Source organism: Amphiprion ocellaris, chromosome 14 (genome assembly GCF_022539595.1).
Source record: "Amphiprion ocellaris isolate individual 3 ecotype Okinawa chromosome 14, ASM2253959v1, whole genome shotgun sequence".
NCBI classification, from domain to species: domain Eukaryota; kingdom Metazoa; phylum Chordata; class Actinopteri; family Pomacentridae; genus Amphiprion; species Amphiprion ocellaris.
In genome coordinates, this window is record NC_072779.1 from 28,319,134 (window position 1) to 28,338,099 (window position 18,966).

General features: G+C 39.9%; 1 protein-coding gene across 1 annotated transcript; it reads right to left on the minus strand.

Annotated features, from left to right (window-relative positions):
• Positions 1-844: 844 nt before the first annotated feature.
• tiprl (TIP41, TOR signaling pathway regulator-like (S. cerevisiae)) lies at positions 845-16,984 on the minus strand. Its single transcript, XM_023294102.3, has 8 exons — positions 16,847-16,984; positions 15,386-15,513; positions 13,163-13,342; positions 11,610-11,709; positions 11,353-11,484; positions 10,770-10,865; positions 6,825-6,887; positions 845-1,989 (listed from the first exon to the last, which is right to left on the minus strand). The coding sequence occupies exons 2-8, from the start codon at positions 15,508-15,510 to the stop codon at positions 1,858-1,860; spliced, it is 828 nt and encodes a 275-aa protein (XP_023149870.1). The 5' UTR covers positions 15,511-15,513; positions 16,847-16,984; the 3' UTR covers positions 845-1,857.
• Between the last annotated feature and the right edge of the window lie 1,982 nt (positions 16,985-18,966).

An 18,966-nucleotide genomic window follows, 5' to 3' on the forward strand; every position in this document is an offset into this window, starting at 1 on the left:
AATTTCATGAACACCAACGCAGCTGAAACTGATTAAAAACCACCTTTGTTACTTACTTGGCCAGATCAGTATCCCAGATGTTTAATTGATTTGATGCAATACTTCGATTAAGATGCCTTCCTTTAATTTTTTTGAGCAGTGTACATCTCACCTCTTAACATGTGCCATTAGAACTGTATAATCCTGTTATATTATTATGAACCTGAGTTATTTATACGACAGATGAAACATACAGCCATGTAAAAAATGGAAAGTGTTTTTTGACATTTGGAGTACGGTGTGTACAGATAAAGGTGATGTACTTCAACATGACAAAAACGAGATTTTCAAAGGATAAAAAAAAGAGGGTGGCATCGTTGTTCACTTTCCTTCTATGCACCTGAATGGTTTCTCCCTTAAACACAAAGACTTAACTTCATAACTGTGTGCTTTAAAAGGACTCAGGCTAATTCACACGGATGACCACATCCTTAACTAATACACATCACTAAATGCGGTTTGGCTACACACCAAACAAGCCTAGAGTCTGCAGACTTCAATAGTTGTTTTTACAATCACGATATTCAAAGACCAAAACCACCACAGCTTAGTCTGTCTCTCAATACCCTGACTTTCATGTCTTTAACCCTTAGCTGTAAGTGCACTTACTGAAGACAGAAGCCTTACACAACACCTCACAAAACAACTGCATTTTCAAGTTGAAGTTTTTAAGTGTCTCAGTCATTTCCCACAGCAAAACTATAGTTTTGAGTAAATTTCACACAAATAGTAAAATTACTTTCTGTGAGACTTAGTCAAAACAAAATAGTCTGTGGTCATGGTGAAAAAGGAACAAATCACCCTGTGCAAGAGTAGCAATTTTTATTCTTTCTTTGTGGGTATACATACATTGAGGGGAATCCTGCTGGATGATTAAATCAGTGCATTTATGTATAATCCCCCCTCTGACTAAACAAATTAAGCGGATTACAAGTCCTTGTTTTTACTTCAATCCATCATATTTTCTCTGAGCTCACTGCTGATGTTGTGCAACAAACAAATCACAGGGTGATCATCAAAAAAAACCCAAAAAACATGAAGATTAAATTTGATGTGTGGATTTGGGTTAAACGTTGGATTCATTTAAATAATTGCTGATGGTAGTATTTTGCACAATGGTGTTTTAATGGTAGTACAGCTGTAAAAAAAACATCCTTAACATTCCTCAAAAGAAAACAAGAATCCAACACAATAAACACAAGTTGCATACTAGTTAGAATTACACTAGATTTATTTGGCCATATGGTAGGCTTTTACATAGATTCTAGAGGTGTTTGAACTGCAAATGCAAAAAGGCTTTTTTGCCTTCCATAAGTCACCGTAAAAAATACACTTAATATCCATCCAGGGTTCATCCTGGACAGGTCACCAACGTATCGCAGGGATACACCTAACATATTTACATGAAAGCTTGATCCTGTCTTTAGAAAATGCAGTGCTGCTTTGTGTAACTTTTTTTTTTTTTTTTTTTTTTACCAGATAAATACCAGTCAAGTTTCATAAAACAAAATCAGGTCAAATATGAACGAAGCCAGAATTACATAAAAGTATTTATATAACCAAGGTTAAACCTTCTACTATATTACAGTGCTCCTAACTGAACTGTGAAAACACTGAATCTGTCAAAAGTCAGGCTGCAGAGTTCTAAGCACATAATCACAGTCGTCACATATAAAAACTATTCCTGTACAGATATATGAAGGTGTAGCAAATGTTTTTTTTTCTTTTATGTTACTGTAAGATTAAGGATGGGGTGTAAGACGAGTATTTCTGTTTATCATCATGCAACACATAAATGTGGACCTTATAGTGTACTGGTCACTGAACGCCTTCATTAACAGCTGCCTGAGGCAGCATTATAGGAAGTTCCAGCTTCTCACACTCAGTCAGCTTCAGTGTCAGGTGCTGGGCGATGTCATTAGGATCAGTGAACAGTGCAGCTGGAACATTCTGAAGAAGAGAGTAACATCTGTATAAAAATCACAATTAATACAGCATATCACAGGATACTTCAAAATCTTAATTGTTTGGAGTTTAAATTCACATTCTTTACACTTCTTTTTTACATATACATATGTATAGCTTTATTTTAAAAATACCATTTATATAACTAAACAAAATGGTGGTTTCAGATAAATACATAGTGGTATACATGTTTTTATGCTACATCTGCATCATAGGTACATTTGTATTCTCTAGTTTTATTCTTTTAAAAACAAACAAAACAGAAAAAACAGAAAAAAGACTGTGACAGCAATGACACTAAAATGTATTCAATCAAAATAAAATAAAAAATAAATACTGACACCATAAAGAAAAGATACCCAAAAAAAGACAATATAGTCATAAAATAACTTCTTTAACTTCACTACAGAAGGTCGGATCAGACCTAAATGGTCAATTCAACTGTCCGTCCATGCTCCATAATTCTGAGTAAAATACTACACAAATAGTATAAATACCATGTATCACTCAGTGTAGTTCAGTACACACAACCACAGTCACTAACTTGACAGTTGTCCAGAAAACACTGACAGTGATCATCAACACCCTCCACATGAAAGGAGATAATTGCTGAAAAGGCTGGCTGTTGGCAGAGTGCTGTATTAAAGCATAATAAGGGACAATGCGCAAGCAACAGGAGTAAACAGAGCCTTGAGGGAATTTTCCAAAAGAAAAAGCCAATTCACGAACTTGGGAAAGCTGCACAGGGAGTGGACAAGGGCTGGTATCAGTGCATCAAGAGGCAAAAAGGAGAGACATCTTCAGGAAAGAGGCCACAACTGTCATCCATCCATTTCTTCCACTTATCTGGCATTGGGTTGCAGAGACAGACAAAGCAGGTCATTCCAGATGTCCCTCTACCCAGCAACTCCCCAGTTCCCTGGCCAGACACAAAACATAATCTCTCCAGTGAGTTCTGGGATTACTGTGTGGTCTTCTCCCAGGCACACATGCTCAGAAAACCCCCAAAAGAAGTCTCCCAGGAGGCCTCTGAATTAGTTGTCCGAACCACCTCAATTGGCTCCTTTCGACGCGAAGGAGCAGCAACACCACACCAAGCTCCCTCCAGATGAGTGATCTTCTCCCCTGTCTTTAAAGGCTAAGCTCAGCCACCTTACAGAGGAAACTCAATTTGGCTGCTTGTACCCACGATCTCGTTCTTTTGGTCACTACCAACCACCAAGCTGCCTCCCATGCTTCATTTTCTCATCACTCATGAACAGACCCCAAGATATTTAAACTCCTTCACTTGGGGAAGCAGCTGTCTCTCAACCTGGAGGGAACAATTCACCAGATTCTGGCAGAGACACGTGGCCTCAGACTTGGAGGTGCAGATTTGCATTGCAGCCACTTCACACTGAAACTGCTGCAAACCACTCGAATACGTGCTGAAGGTCACAGTCTGATGACCATGTCACCTGCATAAGCAGAGACGTGATCCTGAGGTCACCAGACACCCTCCTTCTGCTGGCTGCACCTTGAGATCCTGTGCATGAACACTACAGAGAGGATCAGAGACAAGGGTCAGCCCTGGTGGAGTCCAACACCCACCAGAAACGACTGGACTTTGTGCTGAGTATGCAAACACAATTTTCACTTGGGTTGTATAGGGACTGGTTTGCCAGAACTTCCTAGAAGCCAACCGAAAGTCCTTCTCCATAGCCTCACCAAACTCCTCCCACACCTTTAAGCTTTGCCAACCCCGAGACAACCAGGCCCAAAAAGTGTCCTGCTTCAGCCTGATGGCCTCCTTCACTGCTGGTGTCCACCAACGGCTTTTCAGGTTACTGCCTTGACAAGCACCAGTGACCTTCTGGCTGCAGTTTCTGACAGCCACTTCTGCAGCAAAGGCTTTAAACCTGTTTGATTTCATGTCCTCAACCTCCCCTGGAATTCAGGAGAAATTCTTCCCAAGGTGGGTATTGAAAACCCCACAGACAGGGACCTCCGCCAGATGTTCCCAATTCATCCTCATGACATGTTTAGGTTTACCAGATCTGTTTGGGAGCCTTCCTCGCCATCAGATTCAGTCATCAGCTGATTGTTGTGCTCTTCTCTTCACCCGAGTGTCCAAAACATACTAAAGGAACCTGAGAGTCAACAACACCTCAGCAGTGCTGATTGCCTCCATGGCACACAGCACTGATAGGGTAATTCATGGTTAAAGCACTCCGACCAAGTACTGAGTGTTTAAATTAACACACTTTTAAGAAGTTGGACATTTTCATCTGGAAATCCTAGTTTGGATTGATCAGAAAATAAATTCTAATAATTTGAGACATGGGATTTCAGATTTTCATGACCAAAAACCCATAATAATCAAAACTCTAACACAAAAAGGCTTGAAATATTTCACTTCACATGAAACAAATACAGATTATATAAAAGTTTAACTTTGAATGGAACTACGAAAAACAATCTTTTTCACAATATTCTGATTGTTTTAGACGTATGAATATATCTATAAACTTCACCTTAATTTTTATGTCAGCTATACACCTGTAAAGTTTTGTGACTGCATCTTGTATGGTTTTGATGTCATCCATCCTGTACAGGGCAGCAGGGACACTGGAGTCTATTTTGGCTGACAAAGGGTAAACAATTTGTGCTGCCATTGTGATGATATTGTGTTGATAAAATCTGTCTGCAGACAAACACACGCTTGTCAGCCACCATATTAAAATCGCATGCCTAATGTTGTGTATGTCCCCTTTGTGCGACCTAAAGAGTTCTGGTAAAATGTGCCATGTACACAGGACTTCTGGTGTTGTCCTGTGCAGGGAAGGGTATTTGTATGACATCAATGGTATTACTACTCTTATTTGTACTGCTTTTTGACCTGGTACTGGTAAAAGAATTCATCATGAATTTCTAGTAGCAGAAATACTTGTGACGACTTGTCAAGACTATCACAGGAGCAGTTCCCCACTGAAGGGGACAGAGTTCGGGACAGCTATTAGCAGCTAACCCTGTTGTCATCTCCACACCACCAACCACTCAACCATCACTAGGCAACGTATACTAGCCCTGGCTGGACATGTAGTGAGACACAACGAAGCAGCTGGTCAAGTACTGTTATTGAAACCTGATGCTATCAAAATGGTTGGCAGGCCGAGCACAACATTAAGGACGGTTCTAGAAAAATTCACCGGTCTGGAAGGCAAAGAACTTTTGACTGCAATGCTGGACAGAATGAGCTGAAGAACTTTAGTCATGTCACCAATTTCGTCGGATGCAATTGACTGACTGGTAAAAGAAAACAAAGACTTTGTTTATGACAGTATTTTTACTGTGCAATATTCTTATTTTTTTATATTTTTATATTCATATTTCTACTATTCATAAAACCAAATTTCAGTTCAAGAAAGTGTGAAAATATACCCAGACAAGTTTGTCTGTAGCACCCAAATCACTAAATTGATCCTGCTGACACTGAAACTGAAGGTCTGACAAACAATTCAGTTGATGCTCTGATCATTTCAGATTTAATTTATAAGCATACACAACTAAACAATGAGCTGGCTAGTACTTTGGATTATGAATCCATGTCAATATGAATTAGTCAATTGCATGTGCAGGCTCTAGGTCGTCGGTGTACTAACAGTGTACTTCAAAAAGTTCTCGGCCTCACCAGAAAACGTCATGGGAGAAATAATGCTTTTGCATTATTTTCAACATAGGTCACCTTTAACCAATGAACTTGGTCAACCAAACCTTTAATTTCCGCTATACCTTTTTAGAAGGTCACGTCGAGCCTCCAGATACTTCCTCAACATCATGGATGACTTCATCATCACTCTGAAAATGGTGTAAGGGTGATGTAAGGGTTTATAGTATACAGTTAGGGCCAAAAATGGGGGGTTATGCCTCTTGTTTCCAAGTGTGGCCAAGAACCTTTTGAAGCAACATAGCTGAGACAAGGAAAGATGAACAAAAACTTATACAATGGAAAGCTGTATATGATGAGCGTACTATTACATGCAAAAGATTTGTTGCATTTGTGGCAAGCTGCACTGTCAGTACTGACTCAAGTAAAAGGATAACCATGCCTTTGAACATTGACTTCTCTCCGAGGCTGTCATCTACATTGTGTGTGTGTGATGTCATCTTAAATTAATTTGGAAAAAATATTCAAGATAACATTTATGTATCAGAACAGTATTTTAAAAATTTGATCCAGATATGCAGAGTTTGGAGGCTGAATTACGGTCTTGGCGCTTGGTCTGCTGTATAGGTATGTATGTATCAAATAAGGTCAAAACCCATGGTTTCCTAGCAAAACATTGCATTGTAATGAGATTATCAATGTTATTGGCTTCACCCATCTGTGGTTTTAATGGTGTGGCTGAGCAGTGCATGCCAAAATACTCTAAGATGCCTTTGTGGTAGTTCCTGCTACAGTAGTCTTTTTCTGTACCACATTTTGCCATGTGACAAATGTGCATGCACACAAAGACAGACTCAAAAAGTGAAAACAATACCAACTACACTATCATGACTAGTAAAGAGTAGCTGTGATTGACATGCAGTTTCTGATGTGTTCCTTCAACTACAATGAATTACTTAACCAAGACTGTTTCTAAAACAGCAGACCAAAAAATATTGAAAAGCAAACACTTCATTTTCTTCCCCAGTTAACTTTTAAAAGCAAAACACTCCAGTTTTGAAAGCACGTATGTGAGCAGCCCAGCAGTGAATAAAAAAATTTGGAGTCATTATTCTGCAGACTGCCTCTCTGCATCTGTGGCTAGTAGCTTGTTATGTGATGTGTCATAGCTCACCTTCAGTTCTGCTACTTTGCTTTCCCTTGTGCTGAATTCTCGTAGCATGTAATCCTTTCCAGCCTGGAATCAAAAAGTAGCATTATCTTTCATTACTCGTTGGCGCCTTTACCAGAGTAAAGGCTGATTCCTGGTTTCTGCAGATCCCTATATGCCAACCACTGTGGATTTTAAACAAACAGCAGACCTGGACACAGTTCAAGTCGTACTAAAATATAAGGTATATAGGGTGCTATGCAGACGGTTGTTTTGCCGACCATCAAACACGGGAAAACACTTGGACTTGAAAAACACATGATTTACTTTTGAAAGGCAACCGAAGCCAAGTGCTATGGAATAGCCTGCTGCTGGAGTTTGTTGCCTTCCTATTCCAAATACAGTGAACAGGCACAGCACAAGATCTCTGGAGAGTTTATAACTTTCCACTGTGTAATGGTGAATCTCCTCATACGGACATCCTCAAAACAAGCATCAGCTGTGAACACTATTGTTTTGTTGGCACATGAGCAGTCAGCACGTTTACTGCATGTTTGTCCTAGAAATTCTTTTCTGTGGGGCTAAAATGAAATACTTGCTGGTGAAACTGAGGAAAATATGGTTCTTTTGCCAGAAAAAAAAACATCACACTGCTTTTGTGTTTACATATATGTATACCTTGCATCTCTACAGCAAGTGTTAATGTGCAGTTGTGAACATAAGTTAAAATACACTTGTAAAGACCATGTATATCATGGTAAATGGTCTGTCATTATGCAGCACCTTATAACCCTAGCTAGGTTCTTCAAAACGCTTTACAATTAATTTGTCATTTACCCACTCACACACATACACCAACTGTGAAGCATCCGTGCAACTTGGGGTTTAGTGTCTTTCCCAAGCATACTTTGGCACATGGAGGGGCTGGGAATCAACCTGTCAACCTTGTGATTACCTCTACCACCTGAGGCATGGCAGTCTTCAATTTCCAGTGACCCCTATGACTTTTCATTTTCTATGATGGAATCATTAAACACATCTTTATCACAAAAACAATCATGCATTTTGGTTCTTTCATAGATTTATTATAGGTCTTCTACATAAAGTCAAAATTTGCTGGATCAAAATTATAAATACAACAATTAATTAGTTTTGGTGATGTAGCAAGTTTTGTAAATCAAATTTACTTAGTGGCATGGCCTCTTAATAGCTGCGTACTTATCTGAACAAATATAAATAGGGCCCATTTGATACACTCAGATTCAGCCACAAACCCGACAGTGGGAAACTGAGGAGCTCAGTGAAGATCTGAAAAAGGTTGCATATGCTGCTGGGAAACTATTTATTAGGATGGTCAAGAGTCAACCAAGAATCACCAAAAAGCAGGTCTGCAATAAATTAAAAGCTGTGGAACACAGATGTCAGTGCCCATATTCAAGGGTGTTTTACATCACAATGGACTGGCAAGCTCCCATGCAAGAAGGAAGTGCTTCCTCTAGAAGCGACACCTTAAAGCTTGACTGAAGTTTTCTATTGGTCACATGGACAGTGGAACTGACATTTTACAGAAATTAAATTGAAAAATTAAGGAGGAGGATTACCTCCACATTCTTCAGGAAAATCTAAAATCATCAGCCAGAAGATTGGGTCTTGGACACGGACGGGTGTTCCAGCAAGACAATGACACCAACACACATCAAAGAAGGGAAATAAATGATTATATTAGGCTTGAATTCCGGTTTCAGAAGAACCTGTGGAGTGTAATGAAGAAACAAACACTAATTCTGTCAAGAGGAGTGGTCAAAGACAAACCAGAAATATTAACATATTAACACTGCTATATGTGTATTGTTGATCCAGCAAATTTTTTTCATATTTCTAGAAAACCTAAATTAAATCTATGAAGCAACTAAAATGCACAACTTTTTGTTGTGAAAAAGACACATGGGTTTTAATGATTCCAAAACAGAAAATTATGAGTCATAATATTCACTGGCGACTCAGAACTGCCATGACAGACATGGTTATTACAAGTGTATGTACATGTTTGTACATTTAGAACAAATATTTAGATTTAGTACACTTTCGGTAGCAGTACTGTGCGAACACAGGGCAGTCCAATACAGCTGAGAAATCTATCACAGACAATTTTTTAAATGATCTATTTTAAATAAACGCCAGGAGAAGAAAAGGTTTACTTTTAATGTAACCACTTTGGCTATTTATTAAGCTGCACGTAGGTAATAATTAAAATTTTAACACAATAAAAAAATTTAAAAAAGAGTATTAAAAATATACACAGATCAGGCATAACATTACAATCACTGACAAGTGAAGTAACACTGATTATCACTTCACCATGACACCTGTTAGTGGGTTGGATATATTAGGCAGCAAGGGAACATTCTGTCCTTAAAGGTGATGAGTTAGAAGCAGGAAAAATGGGCAAGGATAAAGATTTGAGCCAGTTTGACAAGGGCCAAATTGAGATGGCTAGATGACTGGGTCGGACCATCTCCAAAATCGCAGCTCTTGTGGGGTGTTCCCAGTCTGCTGTGGTCAGTATTTATCAGAAGCGGTCCAAATAAGGAACAGTGGTGAACTGGTGACAGGGTCACAGGTGCCCAAGGCTCACTGATGCATGTGGGGAGCGAAGGCTGGCCCGTGTGGTCCGATCCAACAGACGAGCTGCTGTTTTTCAAATTGCTGAAGAAGGTACTGCTGGTTCTGATAGAAAGGTGTCAGAATACACAGACATCGCAGTTTCTTGCGTATGGGGCTGCATATCTGCAGACAAGTCAGGGTGCCCATGCTGACACCTGTGCACCGCCAAAAGCACCAACAATGGGCACATGAGCATCAGAACTGAACCATGGAGCAACGGAAGAAGGTGGTGTGGTCTGATGAATCTTGTTTTCTTAAACATCACGTGGATGGGGTGCACTGACCTGGGGAACAGATGGCATCAGGTAGCACTATGGGAAGAAGGCAAGCAGGCGGAGGCAGTGTAATGCTTTGGCCAATGTTCTGCTGGGAAACCTTGGGTCCTGCCATCCACATGGATGTTGCGTTGACATGTACCACCTACCGAAGCATTGTTGCAGACCATGTACACCCTTTCATGGAAAGACTATTCCTTGATGGCTGTGACCTTTTTCAGCAGGACAATGTGCCGAGCCATAAAGCAAAAATGGTTCAGAAATGGTTTGATGAGCACGAGTTTGAGGTGTTGACTTTGCCTCCAAATTCCCCAGATCTCAATCCAATTGAGCATCTGTTGGATGTGCTGGACAAACAAGTCCAACCCATGTAGGCCCCACCTCGCAACTTTACACGACTTAAAGGATCTGCTGCGAACATCTTGGTGCCAGATACCACAGCACACCTTCAGGAGTCTAGTGAAGTCCACGCCTCGACAGATCAGGGCTGTTTTGGCAGCAAAGGGGGGACCAACACAATATTAGGCAGGTGGTCAAAATGTTATGCCTGATCAGTGTATAAATATAAAAGAATGATCTCACCTTCATACAAATAAAATAAAGAAAGCAAGGCACGCAATGGACAACGAGGTCTAAGGCGCTGCACTCCAGAGAGGTTGAGGTTTTAAGTGGCTTAAATGTATTTAAGTTGGACTATCGAACATTTTATCACATTTTTTGTAGCTATTTATGAAGTGTTCATCACTGGTACCATATCCCATCATAAAATTAGACAATAAACTATGGTCCAGGCCTTGTAAACATCACATTCATTCATCACACTATTACATGCAAAAAAAGTGTGAGACGATGTTAAGTAAAATTAAAATACTCCAAATTCTCTGAGTAATCTAAAAAAATGTGTTACAAATTACATCTGAGGACATGCATTCTGTAATTAGTTGTGAAATACATTACTAAAGTAACACCCAAAACATGGGGATTAACCTCGACAACATTTAAATTCTATAGTTGATGTAAAGTAACTTGCCTCATAATACAGTCGCGTGTCATTTATTCTAATCAGCACTCCATCCACTCGCAGGAAGAAACGAAGCAACAAGAAGAAACTGGTGGGCATAACCCTCTGTATAATCAAAAAACATAGCTCATTACTCTCTCAGAACCTTTGGAAACAGACAGTCTGAATGCAATACTATGTCATCATAGAAAGTGCATGTTGCAAGGAGTGAGTTTTCAAATCAGTTCGGATCACAAAATTATCATTTATTTTTCTCTGAGCCTTGTGAACTTAAATTAACCCTCCCACCACTGAATTTTGTCTGAGCTCTCACTCACTTCCACAACACAGTAGAGGTATTGATTGCAGGATGACTGCATCATGGAAAGCTTCACAGTATAAATATGTGTAACTGTGTGAACATGCTTCCTGCTAGATATCTAGGCTTTTGCTGAAACTTCCCTTGACAAATGGCTTTTCTAAAATAATTTGTTGCTTCAATAAATTAGGTACTGATTACATATATAATGTGGCAAACAAAGTCTGTCTTCAGTTATAAATCTGGTCTTCAATTTGAACAATACTACCAGTTCAACAGAAAGACAGCACTCACAATTTTGACACTGATCATGGAGACTCCATGGTCATGCAGTTCATCTTCAAACAGCAGTACTTCGTCAAAAAACATGATGTGTTCCCGAGCCTTCAATTTCTCCATATTAATACGTTCTGTTGTCTCAGTCACCTTCATATGAACAACAGGCAGAAATTAAACACAAGATACAACATCCGTCTTCTTTTAGACTCATGACAGCACACTTAGAAAAGGTGTCGATAGTGTCCTCCATTCCATCACTGAAAATGACCCACCTTTATCTGCATACTGTCTCCTATCAAGGTGCCTCTATAGTCTGTGGTGTAAGTCCAGTCATAAGGTCTCAGCACCTCTTTGGAGTGCTCAGTATCCGCTCTAGAAAGAGATTAAATTGTTAGTGGACAGTACGATTTATTCTGGCACTGGGGAATAAGCTGCACCAAAACTATTGTTAATGTTACTGTTCACATTATACATGCTTCCCTTAGGCAATATTATTAGGAAGCACCGTATTAACTTCCATTGTTATGCTGACGACACTCAGTTGTATTTCTCTATGAAGCCAGAGGAAACTAATTAGCTAGCCAGACTGCAAGATTGTCTTAAAGGCACCAAGACCTGGATGACCTGCAATTTCCTACTACTAAATTCAGACGAGACTGAAGTCATTGTATTTGGCCCCAAACATTTCAGAAACTCGCTTTCAAAGCATAGAGTTACTCCAGATGGCATTACTTCAGCCTCCAGTACTACTGTGAGGAACCTGGGAGTTATTTTTGACCAGGACATGTCCTTTAACTCACTAAAACAGAGATTCTCAACTTTTTTCTGCCAGGCCCCTCTTTGGAGGACAAAAAGCTTCCGCACCCCCCCGCACCCGCCCCCCGGCAATAACTTTGCATATGTGTGTGTGTGTATGTGTGTGTGTACATATATATATATATATATATATATATATATATATATATATATATATATATATATATATATATATACATATACACACACTGTTTTTACATTAAAACGTGAACATGCAGGACTGTGTTATTTTACCCAATTCAATTTTGTTTTCCACAGTAAAGACCAGGGGTGTCAAACTCATTTCAGTCCAGGGGCTACATTTAGCCCAGTTTGATTGCCAGTGGCCCGGACCAGTAAAATCAGAGCAATAACAACTTATAAATAACCACAACTCCAAGTTTTTTCCCTTTGTTTTAGTTCAAAAAACTACATTCTGAAAATGTTCACATTTAATGAACTATCTTTTTACAAAACATGAACACCCCGAAATTTCTTTAGAAAAGCAAGTTCAGTTTCAACAATATTATGCCTCAGTTGATCATTTACACGTGCATTGAAACTTACAGATCACAGTTTATCTACAAAGGAACACATTTAGTCACAGGTATTTAGAACTGAACAATGTAGTATTTTACTTCATGATCAAAACAACTTGTCAAGGTCTAGAAATAATTAAAAATTTACAGTTTTACAAATTTACAGTTAATGTCTTCTTTGTAATTTTTACCCTTTGTAAAGTCATCCCGCGGGCTGAAATGGACCATCTGGCCGGCCGATTTTGGACCGCGGGCCGCATGTTTGACAGCCCTGGTAGAAATAATCGGAGCAGATGAGACGAGGTGGTGACGTGATCAAGTACGCCGTTGTTCTAACTGCATATTAACGATACGTTCTCGGGAGTCCGTATTTACCGAGTAAGCAAGTACGGACATGCACAATGGCCAAACAAAGTTTGTGCGCCGCTTAGCAGTAGTGACCAAAGTAAACACAACATTTCAGTGTTAACACATTATAGTGATCATCTTGCCTGCTCTCCTGCCATTCTTGAGCACAGGCCACCTTAACAGCGTCCTCCATGTTGTTGACTCTCTTAATGGCATCAATAGCGTTGAATTCAATGCCATAGCCATCTGTGTGCTGGATGCGCAGGACATTGTCCCCAAACATCATCTCTGGAAGAGAGGGCATGTTCATATCCTCTGCTAACCTGAAAAGGCAAACAGTAAACAGCTGGTAACACTTACAGCACATCTTTCTGGAAAACAACAAAAATGACAGTTCTGCATTACAGTACTGCAAATAAAGCTCAGCTTCGCCAATTCTTCATCAAGTTTCAAAATCTTCAGCATCCACAGTCATATACTATTATAGATGATATTCCAGTTTCAAAGGGAAAAGAGCTTGATGTGTTTTTCATCTGCTGCACTAAGTTTCCTTGGCCAACCATTGCATCTAGGATCCTCAACGTTGTCCATTTCCTTGTGATTTTTCAAAAGCTTGAATAGCACATCTTGAAACTCCAGACTGCTTTGAAAACTGTCTGGGAGAGACCTTGCTGATGCAGTGTAACTACCTTGTGTCTTGTTGCTGTGCTCAGTCTTGCCATGGTGTATGACCTGTGACATGAAACTGTCTTCCACAATCTCGCCATGGTAGCAGAGTGTGGCTGTTCCTCACCCCATTTCAAGCCTCCTACACAGCTGTTTCTGTTTCAGTTTATGACTGTGTTTCAACCTACATGTGAAATTGATGATCATTAGCACTTGCTTAGTACACTGTGTACACTGTACACTAACAGTCAAAAGTTTGGACACACCTTCTCATTTCATGGTTTTTCTTTATTTCATGACTATTTACATTGTAGATTCTCACTAATGGCATCAAAGCTATGAATGAACACGTATGGAATTACGTAGTAAACAAAAGTGGGAAATAAGTCAAAACATGTTTTATATTTCAGAATCTTCAAAACAGCCACCCTTGGCTCTGATTACTGCTTTTGCACACTCTTGGCATTCTCTGGATGAGCTTCATGAAGTAGTCCCTTTAAATGGTTTTCCAACAGTCTTGAAGGCGTTACCAGAGATACTGAGTACTTGTTGCCACATTTGCCTTCACTCTGCGGTCCATCTCATCCCAAACCATCTCCATTGGATTTAGATCAGGTGACTGTGGAGGCCAGGTCATCTGACGTAGCACTCCATCACTCTCTTTCTTGGCCAAATAGCCCTTACACAGTCTGGAGGTGTGTTTGGGGTCATTGTCCTGTTGAAAAATAAATGATGGGCCAACTAAACGCAAACTTGACGGGATGTCGCTGCAGGATGCTGTGGTAGCCATGCTGGTTCAGTGTGCCTTCAATTTTGAATAAATCCCCAAGGGTCACCAGCAAAGCACCCCCACACCATCACACCATCACACCTCCTCCTCTATATGCTTCACGGTGGGAATCATGGATGTAGAGACCATCCATTCACCTTTTCTGTGTCGCACTAAGACACTGCGGGTGGAACCAAAGATCTCAAATTTGGACTCATCAGACCAAAGCACAGATTTCCACTGGTCGAATGTCCATTCCTTGTGTTTCTTGGCCCAAACAAATCTCTTCTGCTTGTTGCTTTTCTTTAGTAGTGGTTTCTTAGCAGCTATTTGACCATAAAGGCCTGATTCATGAAGTCTCCTCTGAACAGTTGATGTAGAAATGTGTCTGCTCTGTGTGGCATTTATCTGAGCTCTTATCTGAAGTGCTGTTAATTGCGATTTCTGAGGCTGGTGACTCGGATAAACTTATCCTCAGCAGAAGAGGTGGTCTTCCTTTCCTGGGGCGGTCCTCGTGAGCCAGTTTCATCGTCGCGCTTGATGGTTTTTGCGACTGCACTTTGGAATACATTCAAAGATTTTGCAATTTTGTGGACTGACTGACATTCAGTTCTTGAAGTAATGATGGACCGTTATTTCTCTTTACTTAGCTGATTGGTTCTTGCCATAATATGGATTCTAACAGTTGTCAAATAGGACTGTCAACTGTGTACCAACCTGACTTCTGCACAACACAACTGATGGTCCCAACTCCATTAAGAAGGCAAGAAATTACACAAATTGATACATACACATACACACACACACACACACATATATACATACATACATATTACCTTTTCCTGGACCCAGGTTATGTAGAATTGCTACAACCTCATCCACCAAAGAGGGCAGCAGAATTTAACAGGTAAAAGTTAGAAAAAAATCTCACCGTTCAATGTCTTTGGATTTCATGATGTGGTTTTTGGCAGCGGTCACTTTCCATGGTCCAAAAGTGAAGTCCTGCTTACTGCTCTTGAAACCATGTGACATCATCATGGACAGAGAGGCCAACATCAACTACAAGACATATCATCAGAATGTTTTCCAAACAGACTAGACAGACAGATCCTGACAAAAGGGCATATGGATATTGCGTAACATTGATTTCACCGGGATGCTACTTTGTTGTGACTCCTTACATAATTATGACTTTTGGAAGGACCCAGCCAGATTTGACATTTTGGGTCAAGCTGAATAGAAGTCTAAATTAGGTTTAAATGTTTTTGATGTTGTGCTGTTTAAAAAAAAAAAAAAAAAAACTCTTAGTGGTTAACATTATCTTGTTCTGCTTGTTTCTCTCAAAGACATGTTTAACTTTGAGAATACAAGGGGCTGTCTGTTATCAGTCTGTCATCACTATCAGCTGCTTTTATACTGTTTTAAAGAAACACTAACTGACTGGCTGACTTGTGGTCAGGCCAGCCAAGTTCCTCCACACCAAACTAGAAAAACTATTTCTCTGTGGAGCTAGTTTTGTGCACAAAGGCATTGGTACACTGGAACAAAGAGGGGTATTCTCTGTTAATTTTGCATAAGCTGCACGCAAAATTCAGAATTGAAAGAAAATAACAAAGTTTTGTGGTTTAGGATTTGCAAAGAGCCAGCATCCACAAAAACACAGACATTTATTTTCTCAATACTGGCTTTTCTATTTTTGCTTCCAGTCATTTTAACGACTGAAAGAAAAAATAGAAAAGAAACTTAGTCACACAAGCTCACACACCAACCCAGATTCACCTGTATCATCTTCTACTGCACATAAATACCTTTGCTGCTCAACACCGTGTTATACTGCGCTGTGTCCGTATGAGTTCGTTAACTTGCCCGGTTGTAATTTCTGCTGCTCTCCACTGGTGCATATGTGTAGTCTTGGATGCAAAATTAACACATTATTTTTGTGTGTCACCTGGATATGCGGTAATGCAAAAAACGGTCATTTTAGCGGTCTACAAATTTTGATTCAATTTACATTGCCATCAGGATTTTAAACCTGCATGCCTTATATTTAGCCCGTAGTTACTTTTTTAAAATCACCGATTATCACACATATCTTTTCAAATACCGATAATTTTGCTTTTTTGCGTTGATACACTAATCCCCTCTAAGGTAATCCGAACATGAATTTCGTATTTTCGTAAAAGGCATATGTGTTACAGCTGACAGCAGCAGTAGCCCGGTTCGCTCCTCTCATCTAACATTTCAGCGGTGTTTGGCTTTGCTCTGTCTCACAGTCCGCAGTACTTCTGGATGCTGGTTGAACATTATAAACTGCCGTTCATGATGAGAAAACCCGTGAGTCAGTATAACTGCGTGTAACAACTTACACAAGGAAAAAAAAAAAGACACTTACTTTAGTGTAATGTTCAACCTGTCATGGAGGATATTTGGGAGCGTCGGTGAAAACTGTCCGGTCCTGTTTTCGACTGCTACGCTGTAGTTCCACTTCATTATTTTTTCTTCTTACAAGAGCTTTATTTACAGGGAACTCCTGTACAAAAGGTATTCAAACATAATTATTTTTTCAACTATAACCAAAAATGAAAAAATGGACATTTTTTTAACTGTCCATTAATATTAAAAAATCAAGCGGAGCAAAATGAAGAAACTGCTCGTTTTTCGTTTAGTCTAATTTCTATTTGTCAATTTTACCTCATGAAGTAAAAAACACAAATGTAATTGTGTGACCTGAAAGTAACGTCAAACCGTCAAAATAAAAGTGAAACGTATGGCAGGGGTCACTCACTAGCGGACCGCGGTCCGGATCCGGACCCAGACGCCGTCATATATGGACCCGGACCTGTAATCACTAAATTGCAACGGGATTTTAAATTTGACAGTCGCTTCTATTTTACCGGCGCAGCTTTTCCAGTGTTTACGGCATTGGTTATCAGCTCAGGAACACACAGACCAATTACTTACGAGGTCAGCCATCCCGCGTGACGCTACTCAGCCAATGAAATCTCTGCATTGCAAGGCGCTACACATCACAGTTGAGAATAGTGATGGCGAGACGAAGCTTCATGAAGCATTGAGGCTTTCCATCCAATTGGTTCACTCATGGTTCGAAGCTTCATGGTGCTCCAGTTGCTCTACTGCGCCATCAACTGGACAAATAAAAGTAAAACAGGCAGAGTGCCTATAATGCAGGGATGTCAAAGTCAAATACACAGAGGGCCAAAAAACCAAATTTGCTACAAGCCGAGGGCCGGACTGGTTCAATGTCTATTAAAACATATTGAAATGATTGCACATAGCCTATTGAACCAAGACCTAACACAGTGTATATTATTTAATGATTAAATGAATAATCCAATATTTTTTTATGGCTTTGTCAGTAATTTCAAGGGAAAACATTTTCAACAGGCAAACAGCAAAAAAGTAAGTGTCCTTCAAAATCAAAATATGTTCCTTAATATCAAGATAAATGCATAAATGAAATTGCATGCAATATAAACTGAAAATGCAATATTGTGCTGCTCTATGATCTTACCAGTTACTGCTTTCAAATAGTAAGAGAAAAAAAAATCAAATCAGTTGTATTCTTTCTCATGGCTTTTATCTGCAATTTTCCCTGAGTCCATTAACTGAAAAATAAATATAAATACATAAATAAAATACAATAAAATAAAATACAAAAATCTATTGCACACAGACAAAACAATACTTCCTTCAAAGAAAAATCACGTCTTGTAGAAACAAATGTAAAAATGTAACTGAATTAAAAACTAAAAATACCTTAATGCTCTGTGATGCTCACTTGTCTGAGGCTGAGCCTGATACTTGGTGGTGTCTCATCTTTTGTACAAGTTCATCAATGTTCGGGGTCAGGCTCTGAGCTGAGGAAATCCTCAGGATTGAGTGAAGGTTTTTATCAGTAAGACGGCTCCTGTGTGATGTTTTGTTTAGCTTCATCAAAGAGAACAGTTGTTCACACAGGTATGTGCTGCCAAACATAGAGAGCGTCTGAGCAGCTTGGATGCGCAGCTGGGTGATTGTGTCGGGGATGAAACGTGCAAACTCAGCAGCACTCGCTCTCTCATATTTTTCCTTCAGTGTGTCATTGCACTGGAGCTCAATCAACTCCATTTGTAGGTTTGGTGGTGCGCTTTCCACGTCAGCTGCAAAAGGATTGCCGAGCAGTTCAAACCTGCTTTTTTGGGCTTCAAAGTCAGCAAATCGGCGGCGGAAGTCGGCGGCAAGTATGTTGAGTTTATCAGCAAACTGTGCTCTCGGGAACACAGCGGTAGAGAGCTTCTCTTTCATGGTCTGGCAGCTGGAAAAGTGGCTCAAGTTTTCTTTCCGCGTCTCCAACAGACTCAGCTTGGTTTTAAACGCCTTCACTGTACTGTACATATCAGAGATACCGTTGCATTGTGGGGAATGTAGTATTGGTGCGTGCAAAACACCAGCGGGCGGCTGCGGCCTGCGGGCCGGTTCTAATACTAATTAAATATCATCCGGGGGGCCATA